At 38.1% G+C, this 18,816-nt stretch overlaps 2 protein-coding genes across 3 annotated transcripts; both read left to right on the plus strand.

Annotated features, from left to right (window-relative positions):
• The first annotated feature begins 190 nt into the window (after nt 1–190).
• LOC141899388 (nuclear inhibitor of protein phosphatase 1-like) lies at nt 191–11,780 on the plus strand. The gene is made up of 7 exons (XM_074785652.1): nt 191–319; nt 461–521; nt 2,274–2,427; nt 4,193–4,395; nt 5,330–5,468; nt 5,913–5,977; nt 10,732–11,780. The coding sequence occupies exons 1-7, from the start codon at nt 279–281 to the stop codon at nt 11,053–11,055; spliced, it is 987 nt and encodes a 328-aa protein (XP_074641753.1). The 5' UTR covers nt 191–278; the 3' UTR covers nt 11,056–11,780.
• Nucleotides 11,781–16,251: 4,471 nt separating this feature from the next.
• Nucleotides 16,252–18,625, plus strand: LOC141900491 (uncharacterized). Of its 2 annotated transcripts, XM_074787408.1 has the most exons (5): nt 16,252–17,136; nt 17,228–17,412; nt 17,509–17,675; nt 18,250–18,425; nt 18,541–18,625. In XM_074787408.1, exons 1-5 carry the CDS (start codon nt 17,064–17,066, stop codon nt 18,588–18,590), a joined length of 651 nt encoding a protein of 216 aa, XP_074643509.1. In that variant the 5' UTR covers nt 16,252–17,063; the 3' UTR covers nt 18,591–18,625. The 2 variants fall into 2 exon arrangements, with proteins under 2 accessions (XP_074643509.1, XP_074643508.1); XM_074787407.1 differs by having other exon boundaries at nt 17,228–17,675.
• Nucleotides 18,626–18,816: the final 191 nt, after the last annotated feature.

The raw sequence follows: 18,816 nt of genomic DNA on the forward strand, positions 1-18,816 counted from the left end.
ACGCTTAGATATTGAAATCTCGTCGTATTGTTTGATCGATGGCCGCCTATTTATGAAAGGGCTTTAAGTGAAATTACAAGAAGTTCATATTTCCAGTATCCATCATTGATATTGGACAATGAAGTATTCCCGAAGCTGTGCATCGTCGTTTAAGGGAAGCGAGGAAACATAATTTTACTACAGCCGTTACATTGTTTTCATTTTCTACTCAGTTTGTGAGAATTTTCACTTATAGATTAAATAATTAATTCATGTTCACAAGTCGTATTTCGGTTTAGATGTCCGGGCCTTTGGTTAATAACTTCGAAGTGCCCTCCTGGTGAGTTTTTGCAAGTTCTAAAACCGATACGATAGCAGTAAACAGCGTAAAAAATATCGACAAACAAGATTACGATTTGAAAAGTTCAATTCAAATTAAATTAATTGTAATTCAATAAAACGAATTCATTTTTTTATTCAGGGCAGGAAAGCCTCCTCCAGGGTTACATTTGGATGTGTTAAAAGATACCAAGATGGTTCAGGTACGGTTATTGAATTTCTTGGGTTTAAGTCGTCCACGTCCGATTGATAAGTCGTCCATAATTTTGAACCTGGGGGTAAAATTCAAATATTTCATCATTAATGAAGGATCTGCGATAGGCTCAGCCAGAGAGCCAGTGGTTATCCATCTTCAAACATCAAAGGATTCGAACCCACTAAGCTAAAGCCATTCCCCGAACCCCTTGACCTCAAGAGTCGTTGGAGTTGTTACTAGCCGACCAGAATCTGGTCGTACCAATCACAGCGCCTGTAACAAACAACATTAGGCTTCTGTTGGTTTTTCCGTTTAATGGATCAATCGGCGAACGTTTTACCAAACAAGGAAGTATTTCCCAAATCGATAAATGACGTCATGCGCAACAGCGCCAGTAATGAAATCACGCGTCGTGAGGCCAGGGGGCTGGTGGAAGCGAGTGCGGGAGCAATACCGGACCACTGGCAAGTGAGGATGGTGGTTATCCTCCTCTGTGAAGTTTGGAAAAAAGACAGACTCCCTTTTCTTGTTAGGTTAATTTAACTCGTTGATTAGTAAATCAATAAACATAGATTTGATAAATCTCTCAGGCTATTTTTATGACGCCGTAGACGGACGACACTAGCCAACATGTCATTCTGATTGGCTAATTCACGTTGCGCCTGCGCACTGGGGTCCGTGACTTAGAAAATTCATGGCAAGTGTGGAGAATAGAGTTAGAGAAAATAGAGCGAGACTCGAACCCGGGCCAGTAAATTTCTAGCGCAGCATCATACGACTAGACCACCGAGCTTGCTGAAAACCAGTCGAATGTTTTAACTACATATAGCCTCACCTTGCCCTAATCCTATCCCTAGGTAATCCTAATCCTATCCCTAGATAAAACGGACCCTTACCCCCTGGACCCGCTTCTCACCCTCTTGACACTAATCCTCCCCCCTCTCGACCATAATCCGAAATTCAATGCAAAACCGTTGAAAATATAGACTTTATGACCGCTTTAGGACGCCGTAAATATAGCCACTTCGTTGATAAATAGTTTGATTAATTTCATACTCGATGATTTGTTAATTAGTATGTACATAACATAGCTCAATTTGATTTGAGTTCTATGGTGTACATAATCATTGGGACTTTTATCCCATCTTTAGTGCGAACAGTTTATATATGTTCACGAATTGAATTTTTGTAATTTCATTAAAATTATTGGAACTAAACTTTTTTTTACCTTAGCAGTGTGGTACCCGTCTGTTAATCCGGCAAGACCTGCTTGATTTGTATCAGCCTTTCCAAATCTAGGCGCACAGGATAGTTAACTACCCCACGAACCCTGGATATCATTTCAAAATGTTTTTTAGGGACCTGGTAAATGGGTTACATTTAACTGGTTTTTGAGATTCCTTGATTTCCGATTCCAATTAATGTACTAGTACTACCACTAGGCTCTGAGATAAGACTGACCGCAGTTTCACGAAAAATTTGAACACAAATTTTTGGTGAAGTGGCTATCGGTTAATGCGTGTTTTCAATGACAACATTTGATCATGAAACTGTGCCCTGGAGCAATTCCTACTTTGTAATGCGTTTGTGGTTCTTGTACCTAGCCCTGGTTTTGAGAAAAAGTTGAAGTCAAATCTTGGTTAAGTTGTTAGTTAACTGTATTTATGTTTTCAATGGTAACCACATGGGTTCATGAAACCATTCCTATAATCTAGACTTATTCTAGACTTGTTTAATTTTACTAATTTCTATTTTTCAGAAATTGATGATCGATGAAAAGAAATGTTACTTTTTTGGTCGAAATAAACAACTGAACGATTTCACTATTGACCACGCATCTTGTTCGAGAGTACACGCAGCACTGATTTGGCACAAACACTTAAGCAGACCGTTCATCATAGATCTCGGCAGTAGTAAGTAGTTTGCCAAAATAATTGTGAAAGAAAAAAATGTCCTCACATTTTCTTTTTGCAGTCAAACTTGCTTTACCCTTTATAGTTCGCGGCTATGATTGAAGCTTATCTCGTTCGTCAGGGGGTGTATCATTCAATGAGTGCCATCATCTCAAGATCATTCAATAGAATTACCTCAAACCAAAAGCATATGACAAAAACGATTCAGTCAGCCAGTATTTGAGGTGAAAATAGAGGCAAATACCTCCTCGGCACTCATTGCCAATAGGACCGGAATACAGGTGCACTACGTTCCAAAAGATTTTGTTATGTTTAGTGCACTCTTGAAGGCTTTGAGATTTTCCAATATACAGAAAATGCAGTCGTCAGGATCTGCCCCTGAACCTTATAAAACACTGGTTCATCCAGAAATTTTTGTAGCTTTCAAGCCAATTTCAATTTTGTGCATGATGCCGAGTATCCACAGGTTGCAGCGTCTCATGGTGTTTCCAATCTTCACCTAAAGTGGGAGATTTGAATGTACCGTTTGTTATGTATTTTATACTACTGTATCCCATATGGTATACAACTGGAAAGGGCTAAGTCATGTCCCTTTGGAAATATTTGGGAATTGGATTGACTTTATTTTACACTTCACGGTAGAATAGTTCTGGGAATATCCCCTGCTTGTCCACAGGCATCGCTTTTCCGCAATCTTTCATAGAAATTGCCTTTATCGGGTGGTTAACATGCAAATTTTGACATCCATGGCTGTAGTATGATGGTATCAGTTTCCATTTGAAAAAGCCACCCATAAAACACTTGGAAAAACTAAGGAATTTTGAATTACCGCAATATCACTGTGTGGGCACTGTAGTAAGTCATTACATAAGTAGTAAGTCATTACATTAAGTGATGTTTTTGAATAAAATGTAGGTCATCCAAGACGGCCACCACAGTCATTTTTGTGTGTAAAATAGGCATGGTATTGAAGCCTGTTTCTGCTCTACAGTTTCAGAACTTATTACTTCATCTGTTGTTTTATGATAGGAAGATAAGCTCTACTGGTTTTGGCATATATATAGGTCATCCCAGATGGCTGCCACACTCATGTTGGTGTGTGAATTAGCCATTCTGCTGTTTATGCTCGCTCTACAGTTTTATACTGATTTTCTTTTCACTTGGTACATCGACTGAAGGCATATGGAGGATGAACTCTACTGTTTTTGATATATGGGTCATCCAAGATGGTTGCCACAGTTATGTCGGTCGGTGTATTTTAGTTAAATAGCCAGTTTGGAGCTTATTACTGCTTTAAGGTGTAGAGTTTTAGAAATGATTTTCTTCATACCTGAAGAACTGGGTTTTTATGATGGGTGGAGGATGAGCTCTATTATTTTTGACAGGTCTACGTAAAGGTCACTGAAAGGAACCAAAATGTCTGTGTGAAATAGGCATAACAGAATGGACCTCGTTCTTGACTCTACAATCTATAGCTTTTTACTGATTTACATATGACTTAGTATGTGTACATTAAAGACAGGAGGACGATGCGATGCATACCGGGTATATATTATCAAAGATGGCTGCCACTGTCATATTGAAACCAATTTTGTGAGATGAAACTTAGTGTTAAGAATATGTACCTCATTACAATTTTGTATTCTCACTCTATATGACTCACTCACAGGCGGAGGGGTATTCTTTACATATGTCTAGTTACAATCCTAAGTTAACACGGTTTTTTGGTAGATATTTGAGATAAAATGAAATTTTCTTTTATCAGCTCATGGCACTCATATTGGAACGATTCGCCTTGAGTCAAAAAAGCCGCAACAAGTTCCGATCGATAGCGAAATACATTTCGGAGCGTCGACGCGTCGATATGTGATCAGAGAACGTCCACAGATGCCGACCAAGTCGGACGAAACGGAAGAATCTGACGGAGCCACGTTACTTGGATTACCCGAAACTGAAACTGAACTCGATGTAAGTAATGATTTTTAATTTGCTATGAAAGTGTGGTAAAATGTCTGTTCTGTCTGAATATTTTGATCCCCTGCTTGATGCCAGATGCCATCCAGCTTTGCGTTTTTCAGGGTCTCTACAACTTCTTGTTCCCTCGAAAACTGCTAAACAGAAAATATTTTCAACGGTGCCTGAAACTCTTTTAATTTGAGCAAAAAGCCTTTTAACAAAAAAACTCTTTTAACTCCTTCAATTTTTTAGAAATAGGCAATCGGAAATGTTTTGTAGTTGTACAGGAAACTCCGCCTGAACTGAATGGGTTCAGTTGGGACCAGGATTTCTTTAACCCAATTAGGTGGTTTCCGAATGAGAAACTGAGTTTAGATAGTGGTGAATAAACTTTAGTTACAAAACCACCAAATTAACAGTTTACCAAGATAAGCAGTACCGATTTAGGAAATGGGAAATGCAGATGCTTCCTTGAAATTTATTTCTCCTTTGAAACTCCCTATTGCCAGAATTGACTTATCTGTAGGGCTTGCTTATACACAAGCTGTGTTTGAGTTAAAGAAATTTTCTTTAATTAACCTGTCCTTTCCATATTGTGATCAGTTAATGCTTTGACATGAAAAATGTTAAAGAAATCTGGAAAAATTATGTGAAAATTCCTGGACCTGGTTTTTTAGACTGATATTATCTTTAACCTGGGGGCTAACTCAATTGGAAATGAATTAAGTTAGCCCCTGGGTTAAAGTTAATACCAGTCTATTAAACTGGGCCCTGGTATTTTGTCGTGAAGATAAGCCAATCGTAAGGATGTGTGAAAATTTTCTTGAGTTTCTGATTCCTGTAACTTGTCAAGTGTTGATTAATTAATTGTAGCAATGATCCGATTTTGTAATTCATGCCTCAATTTTTTTGTATTACCTCTTAACGTGTCACTTGTTCATTTCAGAATCTAACAGAGTTTAATACCGCACACAATCGACGGATATCGTCGATGGCTGATATTCCCGATAATCCGAACAATTCGTTAAAAAGAAAAAAGTCGTTACATATCAATTTCATGGACGATGATGAGATCATTAATCCAGGTCAGTAATGTGATCAGTTTGCTGCGATAGCTGCAGGCTGCCTCCGTTTTGGCCTCGGGATAACAAGTTCAGTTTATTAGTGCGCTGTGGTGGCTGGAAGGTTGCCCCTTGACTTCGGTCTCATTAATAACTATGGAAAAAATGTAATCAGTTTGAAATTAATAATCTTATTTCATGTGTGTTGGTTCTACATCTGATTGTAGATTTTAGCCCGCTTGAGACGTAAGTCCCAACGGACGATTGAGTTCCTTTTTCACGAAGGGATGGTCTTGAGATTCGGTTTATACATGTACCGGGTTATCTGCTCCTTAGTTTTAAGTTTTTATGATCACAGATCTTTCCTGAAGTCAAATTGTACTTTTCTGGTGTATGAATGAAAGGTTGAAACGCATGAAATGTTGAACTGGTTTCGTGAATCATCTCGATTATTTTTTTTTTTTGTAGAGGATATTGATCCTAGTGTAGGAAAATTCAGGAATCTGATTTCAACGACTGTTGTACCAACGAAGGTAAATTGATTAACGTAAAAGCCTTACCGGTACTTAAAATCGAGTTTTACCCGAGTGCGTTCCAATTAAACTGCCGATGTTACGCACATCCCTGGAGCCAGTTCCATAGTTGTGCATCAAATTTTGACTCAAAAGTTGATACAATAAGAGTTACTTCGGATCATTTTGCACCAATAAGATTAATCCGGTTTATGAGCTCTGGATTAAACGATCATACTTCACATACATTTACACATGTGCATCCTCCCTCGGCAGGGATTCGAACCTGATGGGATCGCTACACTCAGCCACGACACGAACCCCTGCCACAGTAGACCGGGTGCGCAGGTTTACCTAATGAAAATTTGCGGTGCCGATCAGATTGCTCGTTGTATATTCGCTGAGGCAAATTTCACGGAAGAACTATAAATGGGAAACTCGGGCTAAAATTGAACAGGATATCTGATTACCTAATAATGACATCGTCTAAGCTGCGCGTGCAGCTGCGCACTCGGTCTAGTGTGGCATGGTTTCATACCGTAGCAATCTCGATGCCATCAGGTTCGAATCCCAGCAGGGGAAGGATGATTAATGTGTAAATGGACTGTAAAATAATATCCGATCCGATCCGAATTAATCGGGTTTGACTGTATTTTTAAAGAAACTGATTTGTCCTGAAAGTTAACATACAACTCACTGTGAAACTGGCGCCAGTTCCAAAGTACTTCCGAGGTTAGTTCTTCGTAAGTTCATTAGAAGTGAATGCAATAGATAACTGACATGAGTTATCATGGTACTCATTTGATTATCAACTCGGGGTGGCCACTCACCTGGAAATCAGGAAACTGGGGATTTTAATCAATATGTTTCCATCCATGTTTGACAAATTCGACTGTGTTAATGGATTGGATTCAGATCAAGTCGGGGTGAACAACTTACAAATCGGGGTCAGGGAAAAAGTGAATCGTTTAAAAAATGGCCACTCTGTAACTTGCACCGACTTAACAACTGACCTCGAGTATAGATCTAGCGTAAGACTAGATGAAGTTTGAATAACATGGTTCATACAGCCCCTAAAATTCCTAGAAGTTTCGCGAAAACTGACGTTAGAATTAATTCTACGTAATGATAGATTGTTTCTTCAATTGGTGATAATTTTGTCAGTATTTGGAATGTAAGTTCCTGTACAATCATCAGACCAATATGTGGACTGTCCAACCAACGACATAAAACTCAGACAAAAAACAGGAACAAAAACATATATCGCGCGCAAACACATAGATTCCAATGGTATTTTGTCCTATGGGAACAGTGGAAAACGGAGTTTTGACCCGTTCTGCTGCTATCAGCACTGATACACGGTGTTTCCTGACAATTTTGCTGATCGGTTGGATAAAGAACACGGCATATGAAAATAAATCCAGTAGATCCCAGCGATATCAGCGACAGCTGCTAACGCTCCGAACGGAAAAATACAATGACTCAGTTGTCGAATAAACACTATAATCCGTGTATACTGTAGATAAATGAAGAAATCCCACACTTCGAATTAAATTATAGGATATAATTTGGGATCATTCATTTATTACGAACGCATAAAATTTGAAATTTTCAACCCCCCCTCCCCCTCTGTACGCAAAATCGGCCATTTTCTCATATACATTAAGCATTACAGTACGCAATTGCACTGACCCCCTCCCCTAATGCGTACGTAATAAATGAATGACCCCTTTATTATTTTGAAACCACAACGTTTCGGCTGTTGACTAACAGCCGTCATCAGGTGGAATGACCAGAACAACAAGTAAACTCACAGGATCTAAAATAGAAGCAGTGTGTCAAAACTAAAGATAAACAGACTAAGCATTAAAAACAAATGTGGTTTCAAAATAATAAATTATATCCTATAATTTAATTCGAAGTGTGGGATTTCTTCATTTATCTACAATGACTGTCATTTTAGAATACCAAAACGTATTCGTATTTTTTCTATGCATTTAATTTCCAACAAAAATGTTCGCCTAATGCATCAATATATCTCTCGACGATTGACTTAAGTTTTTGATAATGCTTTACATGCCAGTACATTCCTAACTTCTGTCTTTCAGTTTAAAAATGTGCAGCTTGGAGAAACATTCTCTAAGCCGCAATTACATGATCCGATGCGTCCCACCTTATAGAAATGACAACTTTCGTTCGAAGGCTAGAAATCAATAGAATCGATAATGGACTAGTTCATTGTCCGATGGATCTCATGGTTTCAGTCAATGAGCATCATGATTTGTACATGATGGTAATGTTGATATTGCATCTTGTCTAGTCACATGTACAAAATGCAAATGAGTCAAGCCAATTTGTTCATTCTTTTACTTTTTCTTGTTGCTTTCGTCGAGATGATGACTTGAAGACTATAATAGATGATAACGATGTGCTGATCGGTGTTTTGACATAAGTTTATTTGCAAATATGGTTGGTCGTAATCGACCTGAATTTAGCTTGTGGGTTTAGGATTGATCCTGAAAATTCTTTTCGCCTCGGCCCTGAAATTGTCATTCGTTAGGCAATATAGAAAGTAGTTTAGCTAGAATCTAAGAGAGATAAGACATCAGACCCTATTCTTGATATTTTGGATAACAGTTGAAATACAACAGCAAAAAATCGATTGTTTTTAGGACGACGGTATGCAGTACACGTCATCCTATTGTTATCGTGAAATCCGTCACGTCAAACGATTATGTCCGTTTAACGCCACGTATGCGTCTGAAACTTTCACAGTCGCTTAAATACGAAAAACAGAAGGTTGAGTTCGTATATGGTGAATTTTTGTTTCTTGGTTGATTAAATATTGCCGAAATAAAAAAATTAAAACTAAAGCAGCGCTGCCCCTGTCTAGAAGTCAACCCGTATTAGTCTGCGCTTATATTAGTACCGGGTACCACAAATACATTTTTGAAATAGCGCTTTACATAGGCCTGTTCTCTGATTTAGTTGTTCATTTCCGTTTATAGATATCGGGAAACTTATTTTGTCGTTTATTGTTAGAAAGTTCGTTATTTTCTTGGTGTATATGTCAGCGGATTAATCGAATGTTTATGCACATCGGTGATATGGACTCGGCGAGCACACGTGCTACATCGATTCAATATTAGCTGCTATGTTGAATCAATACTCAGGGTTCACGCGCGCTCTAAAAGTCTAGCACATGCACAGTATAATTTTTACAGATCGTAGTACGTCGAGCAATGCTGAAAACTTTCACTGTCACTAAGTAAAATGATTAATCGACATTAATTCTTTTGGACATTGGCGCAGCGATCGGTTTTTAGAGCCCGATTATGTGTATTTAGTTTGCGGCACAGTGATGAGAGCGCACGTCGATAACATTAGTTACTGTCCCGTCGGCAAAATCGCCTTATTCACCGTGTATGTATCAGTAATAGATAATGCGTATTACGGAGCGGATCGCGCGCGTAGGCTACAATCCACACGCTCGTTTTGTCAAAAAGGTCTTGAATTAGCAGAAGAAATATTATTCACGACTTTTACTATGAAAAATTATCCAATTATGAAACAATTAAAAACCTTTAAGTTGGTAAACTTAATTTCGAAAGTAAGTAGTTTTAACCTCAGAATTGTAATGAATGCTGGTAAATATTTATTATTTTCCACTTGGTCGATCGTTGGACTATTAGCTCCAGGCCCTAAGGGTACAGCTAGAAGTTGGCCTTTGGTTCAGTCTGTGAACAGTTTCGAAACAACCTGGTTCCTATGCTCGAAGAATTTTTGACACTGGAAATCCAGAGCAAATCAAAAGAGTAACGACTTAACCAACAGCTTGGAATACCAAAATTGGACTGACTTTATTTTACACATAATAATCAATATAGGTACAGTTACAGAACAGGTCTAGACATGGAAAATGATATATAAACAAAGGTGATGAGTAGTGACATGACAATGAGGCAAACCATGATTAACACATTTATACAGACAAACCGTCTTTACATGATAAAGATATAAGGAATATTTGAACTTTGCTATTAATGTATGTAAATGTTTAACTTCTTTTCTTATATGGCCTGATAAAAGGATATTGTGTACGCCAACTAATTGAATATCAGTCATATACAATTATCTATATACTGAATTGTTTTCTACTGGCCACAAATTAAGAAAGTTTTCGGTAGAAAATAGCGTGGATAATCATAATTGACCCCAAAAATTCTGGTTTACATCTCATAAATAAAAACCTTTATAAAAATCCCTAAAATTCTGGAAAGATCAATCTGTAGGAACCCTGAATAAAAATAAAAATGCACTGGAACAGGATATGATATACAGTAAGTGATGTATGTCAGTTAATTGATAGAAGTGCTACAGAAATGTTTGATGTTCCACTGGTATCAGTCATCAGCTGAAGAGTTCATCTGTTTGAATATTCATGGAACGAACAGAATCATAATACCCAGGGCCAAGTCGCGACTTAGGTCCGAAAGTGGTCTTAAATCTTAAAGACTGGTCCTAAGTTGTTAGAATTGCTATAGAACTAAGTTGGTAATATAAGACTTGTCTTGAATTTAAGCCATGACTATACAACTGGCCCAAGGTTTCTTTTCCAACAAAAAAGATTATTCAAACACTTCAGCTCGGTTTTAATCTCTATTCTTCAATCGTTCCGTTGAGGGGTTTTGAGGTTTTTGTGAAACTGGCCCCTAATCCTAAAAGTCAGTGATATTGCAGCAGTTTTGAATTTTTAGAAATTTTCTTTTTTACAGAAATTTAAAATGGAGAATATGAAGCCTTCGGCGACGGATTCATTTGCGCATCGGTTGCACCATCTACAGCACGGAGCCGAACATCATCACCCAGGTGCGGGTCAGTTGGGTGCTGGGCCGATGGGAACATTCAGTTACGCGGCAAAACTCGGACTCGCGATGCCAAATTTGGCACCGGACATCGCGCCGATGCCTGAGATGCCGACGATCAACGCCACGCCGGTTATTACGAATATAGAGGTTGGACCTCAAGAACCTAGGAAAAAGAAATATGCGAAAGAGGCGTGGCCCGGCAAAAAACCGATGCCGTCGTTATTAGTGTGAAGAGCTGCTTTCGATGTTCTGTGCATTTAAGTATGAATTTGTTCGCCAGTGCCACAAAGTTTTTTTTACGACTGACTTCTTGTGTAGAAATATTGAGTCACTGGGATGGCAGCTATTGGCATTGAGATCTGTCTTCTGAATCGTTTGAGTCGACCCTTTATTAGGGCAAAAAAGATTGTGTATGCCATTAAGAAATTTTCTACAGGTTTTAAGAAATGGATGAAGTCCTATGAGGACTTCTAGGACTAGCACAATGGAAATTTATTGGAAATTCTAATGTTAGCTAATCCTAACCTGCTATATGTGTATGACATCCTCCTCCGGCTGGGATTCGAACCTGATGGCATCAAGAATGCCACAGTTCGACCACGCTACACTTGACCGAGTGCGCAGCTTAGATGATGTCACTATTAGACAGATATCCCATTTTATTTTTAACCCGGGTTTTCCCATTTATAGTTCTTCCGTGAAATTTGCCTACGTGATTTAACAACGAGCAATCTGATTGGCGCCACAAGTTTTCGCGCGGCAAAGCTACTTGCGCACCCGGTTTACTGTTGCCGGGGCTTGTGTCGTGGCTGAGTGTAGCGATGCCATTGGGTTCAAATCCCAGCCATAGGGAGGTACATGCGTATGTTAACACCCGGTATATGTATGTATATTTAACAGTGTAATGTTGTGCCGCAGAGAGTATGTACCTTTTACTGGGTCTAATACAGTTTTAAACGGTGAAACATTTGACTTAATTTCTCTTTGTGTGGATTTCATTTCTTCCTGCTGCTTGAAGCCACTCCTTCATATGTCCACGAGAATAAAGCCGTGTTCAATGCTGATTTGGGATGAAATTGATCCAGAAAATTTATATCGGTACTTGAAATCAATGGTTATTTGACTGAATGCCTATAGCAGATTTTCATACAGAAATATTCACGAATTTCACGTCCTAGTTAAAGATCAACAGCGAACCCCTATATACTGCCCACCCATTTACCACCACCCCCGCCTTCCGCCAGGTTTTCTCAATGTACATCTCGATACAAGTATATAGTAAAACCCCCGATATACCGCCATACTCTTTATACCACCAAAATGGTTCTGCACCGATATGGGCGGTGTATCGGGGTTGACTGCATGTAGAAATTTGCTACATAGTTACAAGCATGTAATTTTATGAAGATGTCATAAAGAAAATCTCTGTGTTCCGGTGAGATTGGTGAAAATGAAGCAATAGTGGTTGGAAGTGTAAATATTTCAAATGTGAGTGAAAGAGTTAAAAGCATTATTGTCGTGTGCTCCGATTTTATAGTTTTCTGAACAGACGAAATCATTTTTGAACCTCTGAATAACTGAACTACAACAGAATTTGATGTTATTATCACAGCTAATGGTATAATGTTAACGTAAGCGTCAATTATGGAGAAAAACGTTAATTGGTCGGATAATTCATGGTAACAACCATAAACCTGATCGAGGAAATGTATCGCAAAAGTTGGTAGAAGATTTAAAACCAGTACATTCACTGCAGTAATTATCAACGTAGCAAATCTAGCGTTACTAGCCGCTGTGTGCATGACATGCCGCTTCAGATAACTAGCTAGCTGCGGGTAATTAATTACACAAAATTAGGAATTAGCGATTTTGCAGCGAAGTTCCGAGCAATGTTTCACAAAAATTATATGAAAAATATTCCCAATTGATGACTCACAATTAGGTAATACGCATAATAGTTTTTTTCAGCGGTGCGCGGCCCACAATATCAGTATACAATTTAGTATAATGTAACTATTATATAAACTTATGTGATAAATTTGTTGAACATCCAACTTCAGGCTAGGATAAAATAAGGCTTTCACTTTGAAAAACATACCGCAGTTTATTATTGTCTCGCTGTCTCTCATGGCCAGATACTCAGGAGTGAACCTCTGTCATCTGCCATCTTACCTGATACCAGTAAAACTCGAGGCTCCCTCTCCCCTGATAGCATTCTATATCACAGTATCTATGAATACGACGCTAAGAATGTAATTAGTATTATGAGGTCATCATTAAGAACTGACCAATTATTATGATGAATCTCGAATGAAACATTTTTAGCCCACTTGGGACTTTAGTCCCAGCGGGCTATTGCGTTCACTTTTCGTCCGTCGTTCGTCCGTCCGTCCGTAGACGGAATCCAGTTATTTTGGGAAGTTTTGAAGACGCTTCAAGGTAACATCTTGATATTTGGGTTACACATGTATCTACCCTAGACACATCTTCAGCCCAAAAACTGGCCCTGTCAGAATCAAGATGGCCGACTGGCAGCCATTGTTGTTCACCAAAATCAGCACTTTTTACACATTTTTGAACTTTTTGAGGGAAATTTTGAAGACGCTTCGATCATTTACCTTGATCTTTCGGATATATGTGAATCCCTCCAGGGCCCATCAGCATAACAAAAATTGGGTCGATCGGACTCAAGATGGCCGTCCTATGACCTTTTTAGTGCCCAAAAATGTTATTTTGGCCCGAATTCTGAGTCCTGTAGCTTCCTACTGGTTTGCCATTTCTCATTGCAATTTGTGATGGGTATTCTTTGGAAAGGGATGTTTTATACCCGAGACAGGTATTTTTCATCAGGTTTTTTATGACGCAATTGGCGGCCATCTTGGTGTCACCAGTACTCATTCGTAAGTGGGAAAAAGTTTTTCCACATTATATTGATACCTAAGCATATTTTGCTACCACAATCCATTAGAAAGTTGTTGCTCATAACGTGTTCTATGATTGTGGTGAGTTTCAAGGTAATTGGATTTCGTATATGGCCACCAGGGGCGTTGAATAATACAATATTTTAGCATTTCTTTATTATATTCGTACCTATGCATATTATGTAACCACAATCAATTGGAAAGTTGTAGCTCATGACATCATCTATGATTGTTGCGAGTTTTAAGGACATTAGTTTTTCTATATGGTCACCAGGGGGCGTAGAATAGTAGAATAACTTAGTATTTCCTTATTATATTGGTACCTAGGCATATTTTGTAACCATGATCAATTGCAAAGTTGTAGTTCATGACATGTTCTATAATTGTGGTGAGTTTCGAGGTCATTGGGTTTTGAATATGGTCACCAGGGGGCGTTGAATAGTAGAATAACTTAGTATTTCCATATTATATTGGTAACGAGGCATATTTTCTTATCACAATCAATTACAAAACTGTAGCTGCTGACATGTTCTATGATTGTGGTGAGTTTCAAGGTCATTGGTTTTTGTATATGGTCACCAGGGGGTGTTGAATATTGAAATTGTTAGATTGTTGAGCATTTGGAACCACTTCCCAAGTGTGCATGGTGTCCCTGGACCCCTAGTTATTGATGAAAAATATTCATTCGAATAATTTCCATGGTCTAGTTGGGATATATCTCTAAACTATTGATATGATCCAAGTGACCAGTGATCGGCCTTTCTCTCACTTAGGTGTGGTGACTGGTGTGGTGACCAGCCAGGTGTGGAGTGACTGGTGAAAACTATTCTGTTTGTTGACTGATGGGGGCTGCAGGCTGAATCACTCGGTATATCTGTATATCTAAGAACGATATTAAACTCAGTCGACAGGTTTTTTAACAGTCTAATAATACACTCCAAACATGATATTAAATTTTGATACAAACCGTTCTTACTGTAACTGACCGATTAATCCCCATCAACCTGTGGAATAATAGTTCACTACAAAATATTGAATAATAATAGTTACGTCGATGGAGACTTGCCAATTCACAGATGTCTCATCTGTGAAAAAGTAAAAAACTGTTTGACTGGATCATTTAAATCCATAACATGTATATCGATGTTGCGTCGATGAGAGTTGTTAGACGATATTGTGTGAGGTAAGTGTTAATTATGATATTGGGATGAGAGTTAGTGAATGATATTCTGGTACCGTAAGTGTTAATAAATGATGTTGATGATATAAATACATCATCATGCGTTCTGTTAATCTGTATCCTTCTGAATCCTGTGTTAAAGGTAGGATGTATAGCATCTCTATTATAAGTTTTACAAGATAGGTTCATACCTATGGTGTTAAGTGTAGTTAACCTGTTGGTTGTATAGTCAACCTGTTAGTGGTGTAATTCACCTGTTAGTGGTGTAGTTAATCTGTTAGTTGTGTAGTTCACCTGTTAGTTGTGTAGTTAACATGTTAGTTGTGTAGTTAACCTGTTAGTTGTGTAGTCAACCTGTAAGTGGTGTAGTTAATCTGTTAGTTGTGTAGTTCACCTGTTAATTGTGTAATTCACCTGTTAGTTGTGTAGTTCACCTGTTAAATGATTAATCAACCTGTTGGTTAAATAGTTCTGTTAGTTGTGTAGTTCACCTGTTAGTTGTGTAGTTCACCTGTTAGTTGTGTGATTCACCTGTTAGTTGTGTAATTCACCTGTTAGTTGTGTAGTTCACCTGTTAGTTGTGTAATTCACCTGTAAGTTGTGTAGTTCACCTGTTAGTTGTGTAGTTCACCTGCACGTGTAAGTTGTGTAGTTCACCTGTTAGTTGTGTAGTTCACATGTTAGTGGTGTAGTTAACCTGTTAGTTGTGTAATTCACCTGTTAGTGGTGTAGTTAATCTGTTAGTTGTGTAGTTCACCTGTTAGTTGTGTAGTTAACCTGTTAGTTGTGTAGTTAACCTGTTAGTAGTGTAATTCACCTGTTAGTTGTGTAGTTCACCTGTTAAATGATTAATCAACCTGTTGGTTAAATAGTTCTGTTAGTTGTGTAGTTCACCTGTTAGTTGTGTAGTTCACCTGTGAGTTGTATAATTCACCTGTTAAGTGTATAATCAACCTGTTGGTTGTATAGTTCTGTTAGTTGTGTAGTTCACCTGTTAGTTGTATAATTCACCCGTTAAGTGTATAATCAACCTGTTGGTTGTATAGTTCTGTTAGTTGTGTCGTTAACCTGTTAGTTGTGTAATTCACCTGTTAGTTGTGTAGGTCACCTGTTAAATGATTAATCAACCTGTTGGTTAAATAGTTCTGTTAGTTGTGTAGTTCACCTGTTAGTTGTGTAGTTCACCTGTTAGTTGTGTAATTCACCTGTTAGATGGGTAGTTAACCTGTTAGTTGTGTAGTTCACCTGTTAGTTGTGTAATTCACCTGTAAGTTGTGTAGTTCACCTGTAAGTTGTGTAGTTCACCTGTTAGTTGTGTATTTCACCTGTTAGTTGTGTAGTTCACCTGTTAGTTGTGTAGTTCACCTGTTAGTTGTATAATTCATCTGTTAAGTGTATAATCAACCTGCTGGTTGTATAGTTCTGTTAGTCGTGTAGTTCACCTGTTAGTTGTATAATTCACCCGTTAAGTGTATAATCAACCTGTTGGTTGTATAGTTCTGTTAGTTGTGTCGTTAACCTGTTAGTTGTGTAATTCACCTGTTAGTTGTGTAGTTCACCTGTTAGTTGTGTAGTTCACCTGTTAGTTGTGTAATTCACCTGTTAGTTGTGTAGTTCACCTGTTAGTTGTGTAGTTCACCTGTTAGTTATGTGATTCACCTGTTAGTTGTGTAGTTCACCTGTTAGTTGTGTAGTTCACCTGTTAGTTGTGTCGTTAACCTGTTAGTTGTGTAATTCACCTGTTAGTTGTGTAGTTCACCTGTTAGTTGAGTAGTTCACCTGTTAGTTGTGTAGTTTACCTGTTAGTTGTGTAGTTCACCTGTTAAGTGTATAATCAACCTGTTGGTTGTATAGTTCTGTTAGTTGCGTAGTGAATCTGTTAGTTTTATAGTACACCTGTTATTCATATAGTCAACCTGTTTGATGTATAGTTAACCTGTCAGTTGTATTGTTAACCTGTTCGTTGTATAGTTAACCTGTTAGTTGTATAGTCAACCTGTTCGATGTATAGTTAACCTGCTAGTTGTATATTTAGCTTGTTAGTTGTATAGTTAACCTGTTTTTTATAAAGTAACTGTTAGTTGTACAGTCAGCCTGTGTGTAATGCATTATTCAGGTTTGAAGCTGCACCCGTCACGATGAAGTTGATGTTTAGTATGATGACTCTGTTGTTTGTAGCCCTGCAGCTCAGTACGGCAGCCGCAAACGCAGGTTAATTCATATCATTCAATATCAACGAGATTTCAGTTTTCATATATAGTTTCTATGAACTAACAAAATGCATTATTTATATTGATTTCAGGCTGGGAGTTGGTATTTCTTGCTGATAATGGAACTGGGGATAATGTCTATACTAAATGGGTAGACCCGCCGAGCAACCCGCCGCATGCAGATACATCATGTACATGCGCCTGGAGGCAAAGTGTACAGTGTACTAATTGCACATGGAAATGTAATAAAGTTGACGCTTGGTCAAACGTGAAAGAGGTGATAGGCCTACCGAAAAACTCATTGTTCGTTCATTTTCAAATTGTCTATTTTTTGCCCTGTATATATCATGTTTTTATTGAAATGTGGTTTCAGGTGAAAGTAGTTTATTATACGAATTGTAAAGAGGTTGCATTTATCACATTTAATGCTGCAAATACTAATAAAACGAACTGGTTCAACGTCACCAGGGTTACAAGCAGTTCCTGGACTTCCCTCAATTCGACTTCTTCCGTTTACCCGCAATTTGGTATAGCAGGAGAGTAAGTTATAGGGAATTACTCCTAACCCCAAACCAATGGATAACCCAGCTCCAACCCTAAACCCCGCTAGAATTAAAACCAGTTCACAATTAACTAGATTCGATTCGTAATATTTGCTTCTGTTAACAGTCAATTTTATAGAGATCCCATATCTATAAAAAAAAATTGTACATAAATGAAATGCGGGACTAATGTCTATTTCAACCTGACTTGAGAGCATTCCTGGTGGCCTAGCTCAGTCAGTTTTGGTAGTACATACCTGAAAAAAAGTCTTCACCAAGAACCTTAGTGTTTGATGTACCACAGAGCCTTAGTGTCTGTGGTACATCAGACACTAAGGTTCTTGGTTACACAGGATCGTAGAGCAACGAAGATACACTGTGGAGACAGCCACACTGCCAGGACTGGGTGAAATTAGGACCAGAAAGCACTGGCAGCTGACCTAAAATATCGTATCAAGTCAGGTTGAAATAGACATTATTAGTAGATGGACCAGCAAGAGCAATACTAGCAGGGACTAGAGCTGGAAAACGGGATTAGCGTGTCGACTTACTCCTGAACTTTATATCTACAGCGTTGACAAAACAAGAAGATTCTTCGCACTTCAATCTTACCAAGTTTGTGGCCATGATAAAATATGGATGGGTGTGATTGATCCCGGTAACATAGGCCTACACCCGTGCAATTACGATCAGAGACAGGGTTATCCGTATTTCCTCTATAACCCGACAGGCATTTCAAGCATCGTTAGTAAGTAAAATACACACTTTCTAAACAAAATTAATCATATTACAATCTATTCTAATCATATTATAATTTGTTCTAATCATATTATAATTTATTCTAATCATATTATAATTTTCAGATGATGAAAAACTGTTGGTCGCCGATACATTTACGATTTATATCAGATAAAAAAAGAAAAGGAAAGGAAATTTTTTCCTGATGACGAATAAAAAGTTGATCATCCTTAATTTGTTTAGCGTAATATTCTGTATCTCACGCTTAAATTGAGTTTATCCGCTAGATGGCGCCACTTGAGTCGATTAGCCATTATCCAGACCTCGTTGATTAGTCTCTTGTGTTTCATTGAGTTGTTCAAATTGTGTCATCGAAATAATTTAACAATTGGTAATTATGA

This window comes from Tubulanus polymorphus, chromosome 2 (genome assembly GCF_964204645.1).
Source record: "Tubulanus polymorphus chromosome 2, tnTubPoly1.2, whole genome shotgun sequence".
NCBI lineage: Eukaryota > Metazoa > Nemertea > Palaeonemertea > Tubulaniformes > Tubulanidae > Tubulanus > Tubulanus polymorphus.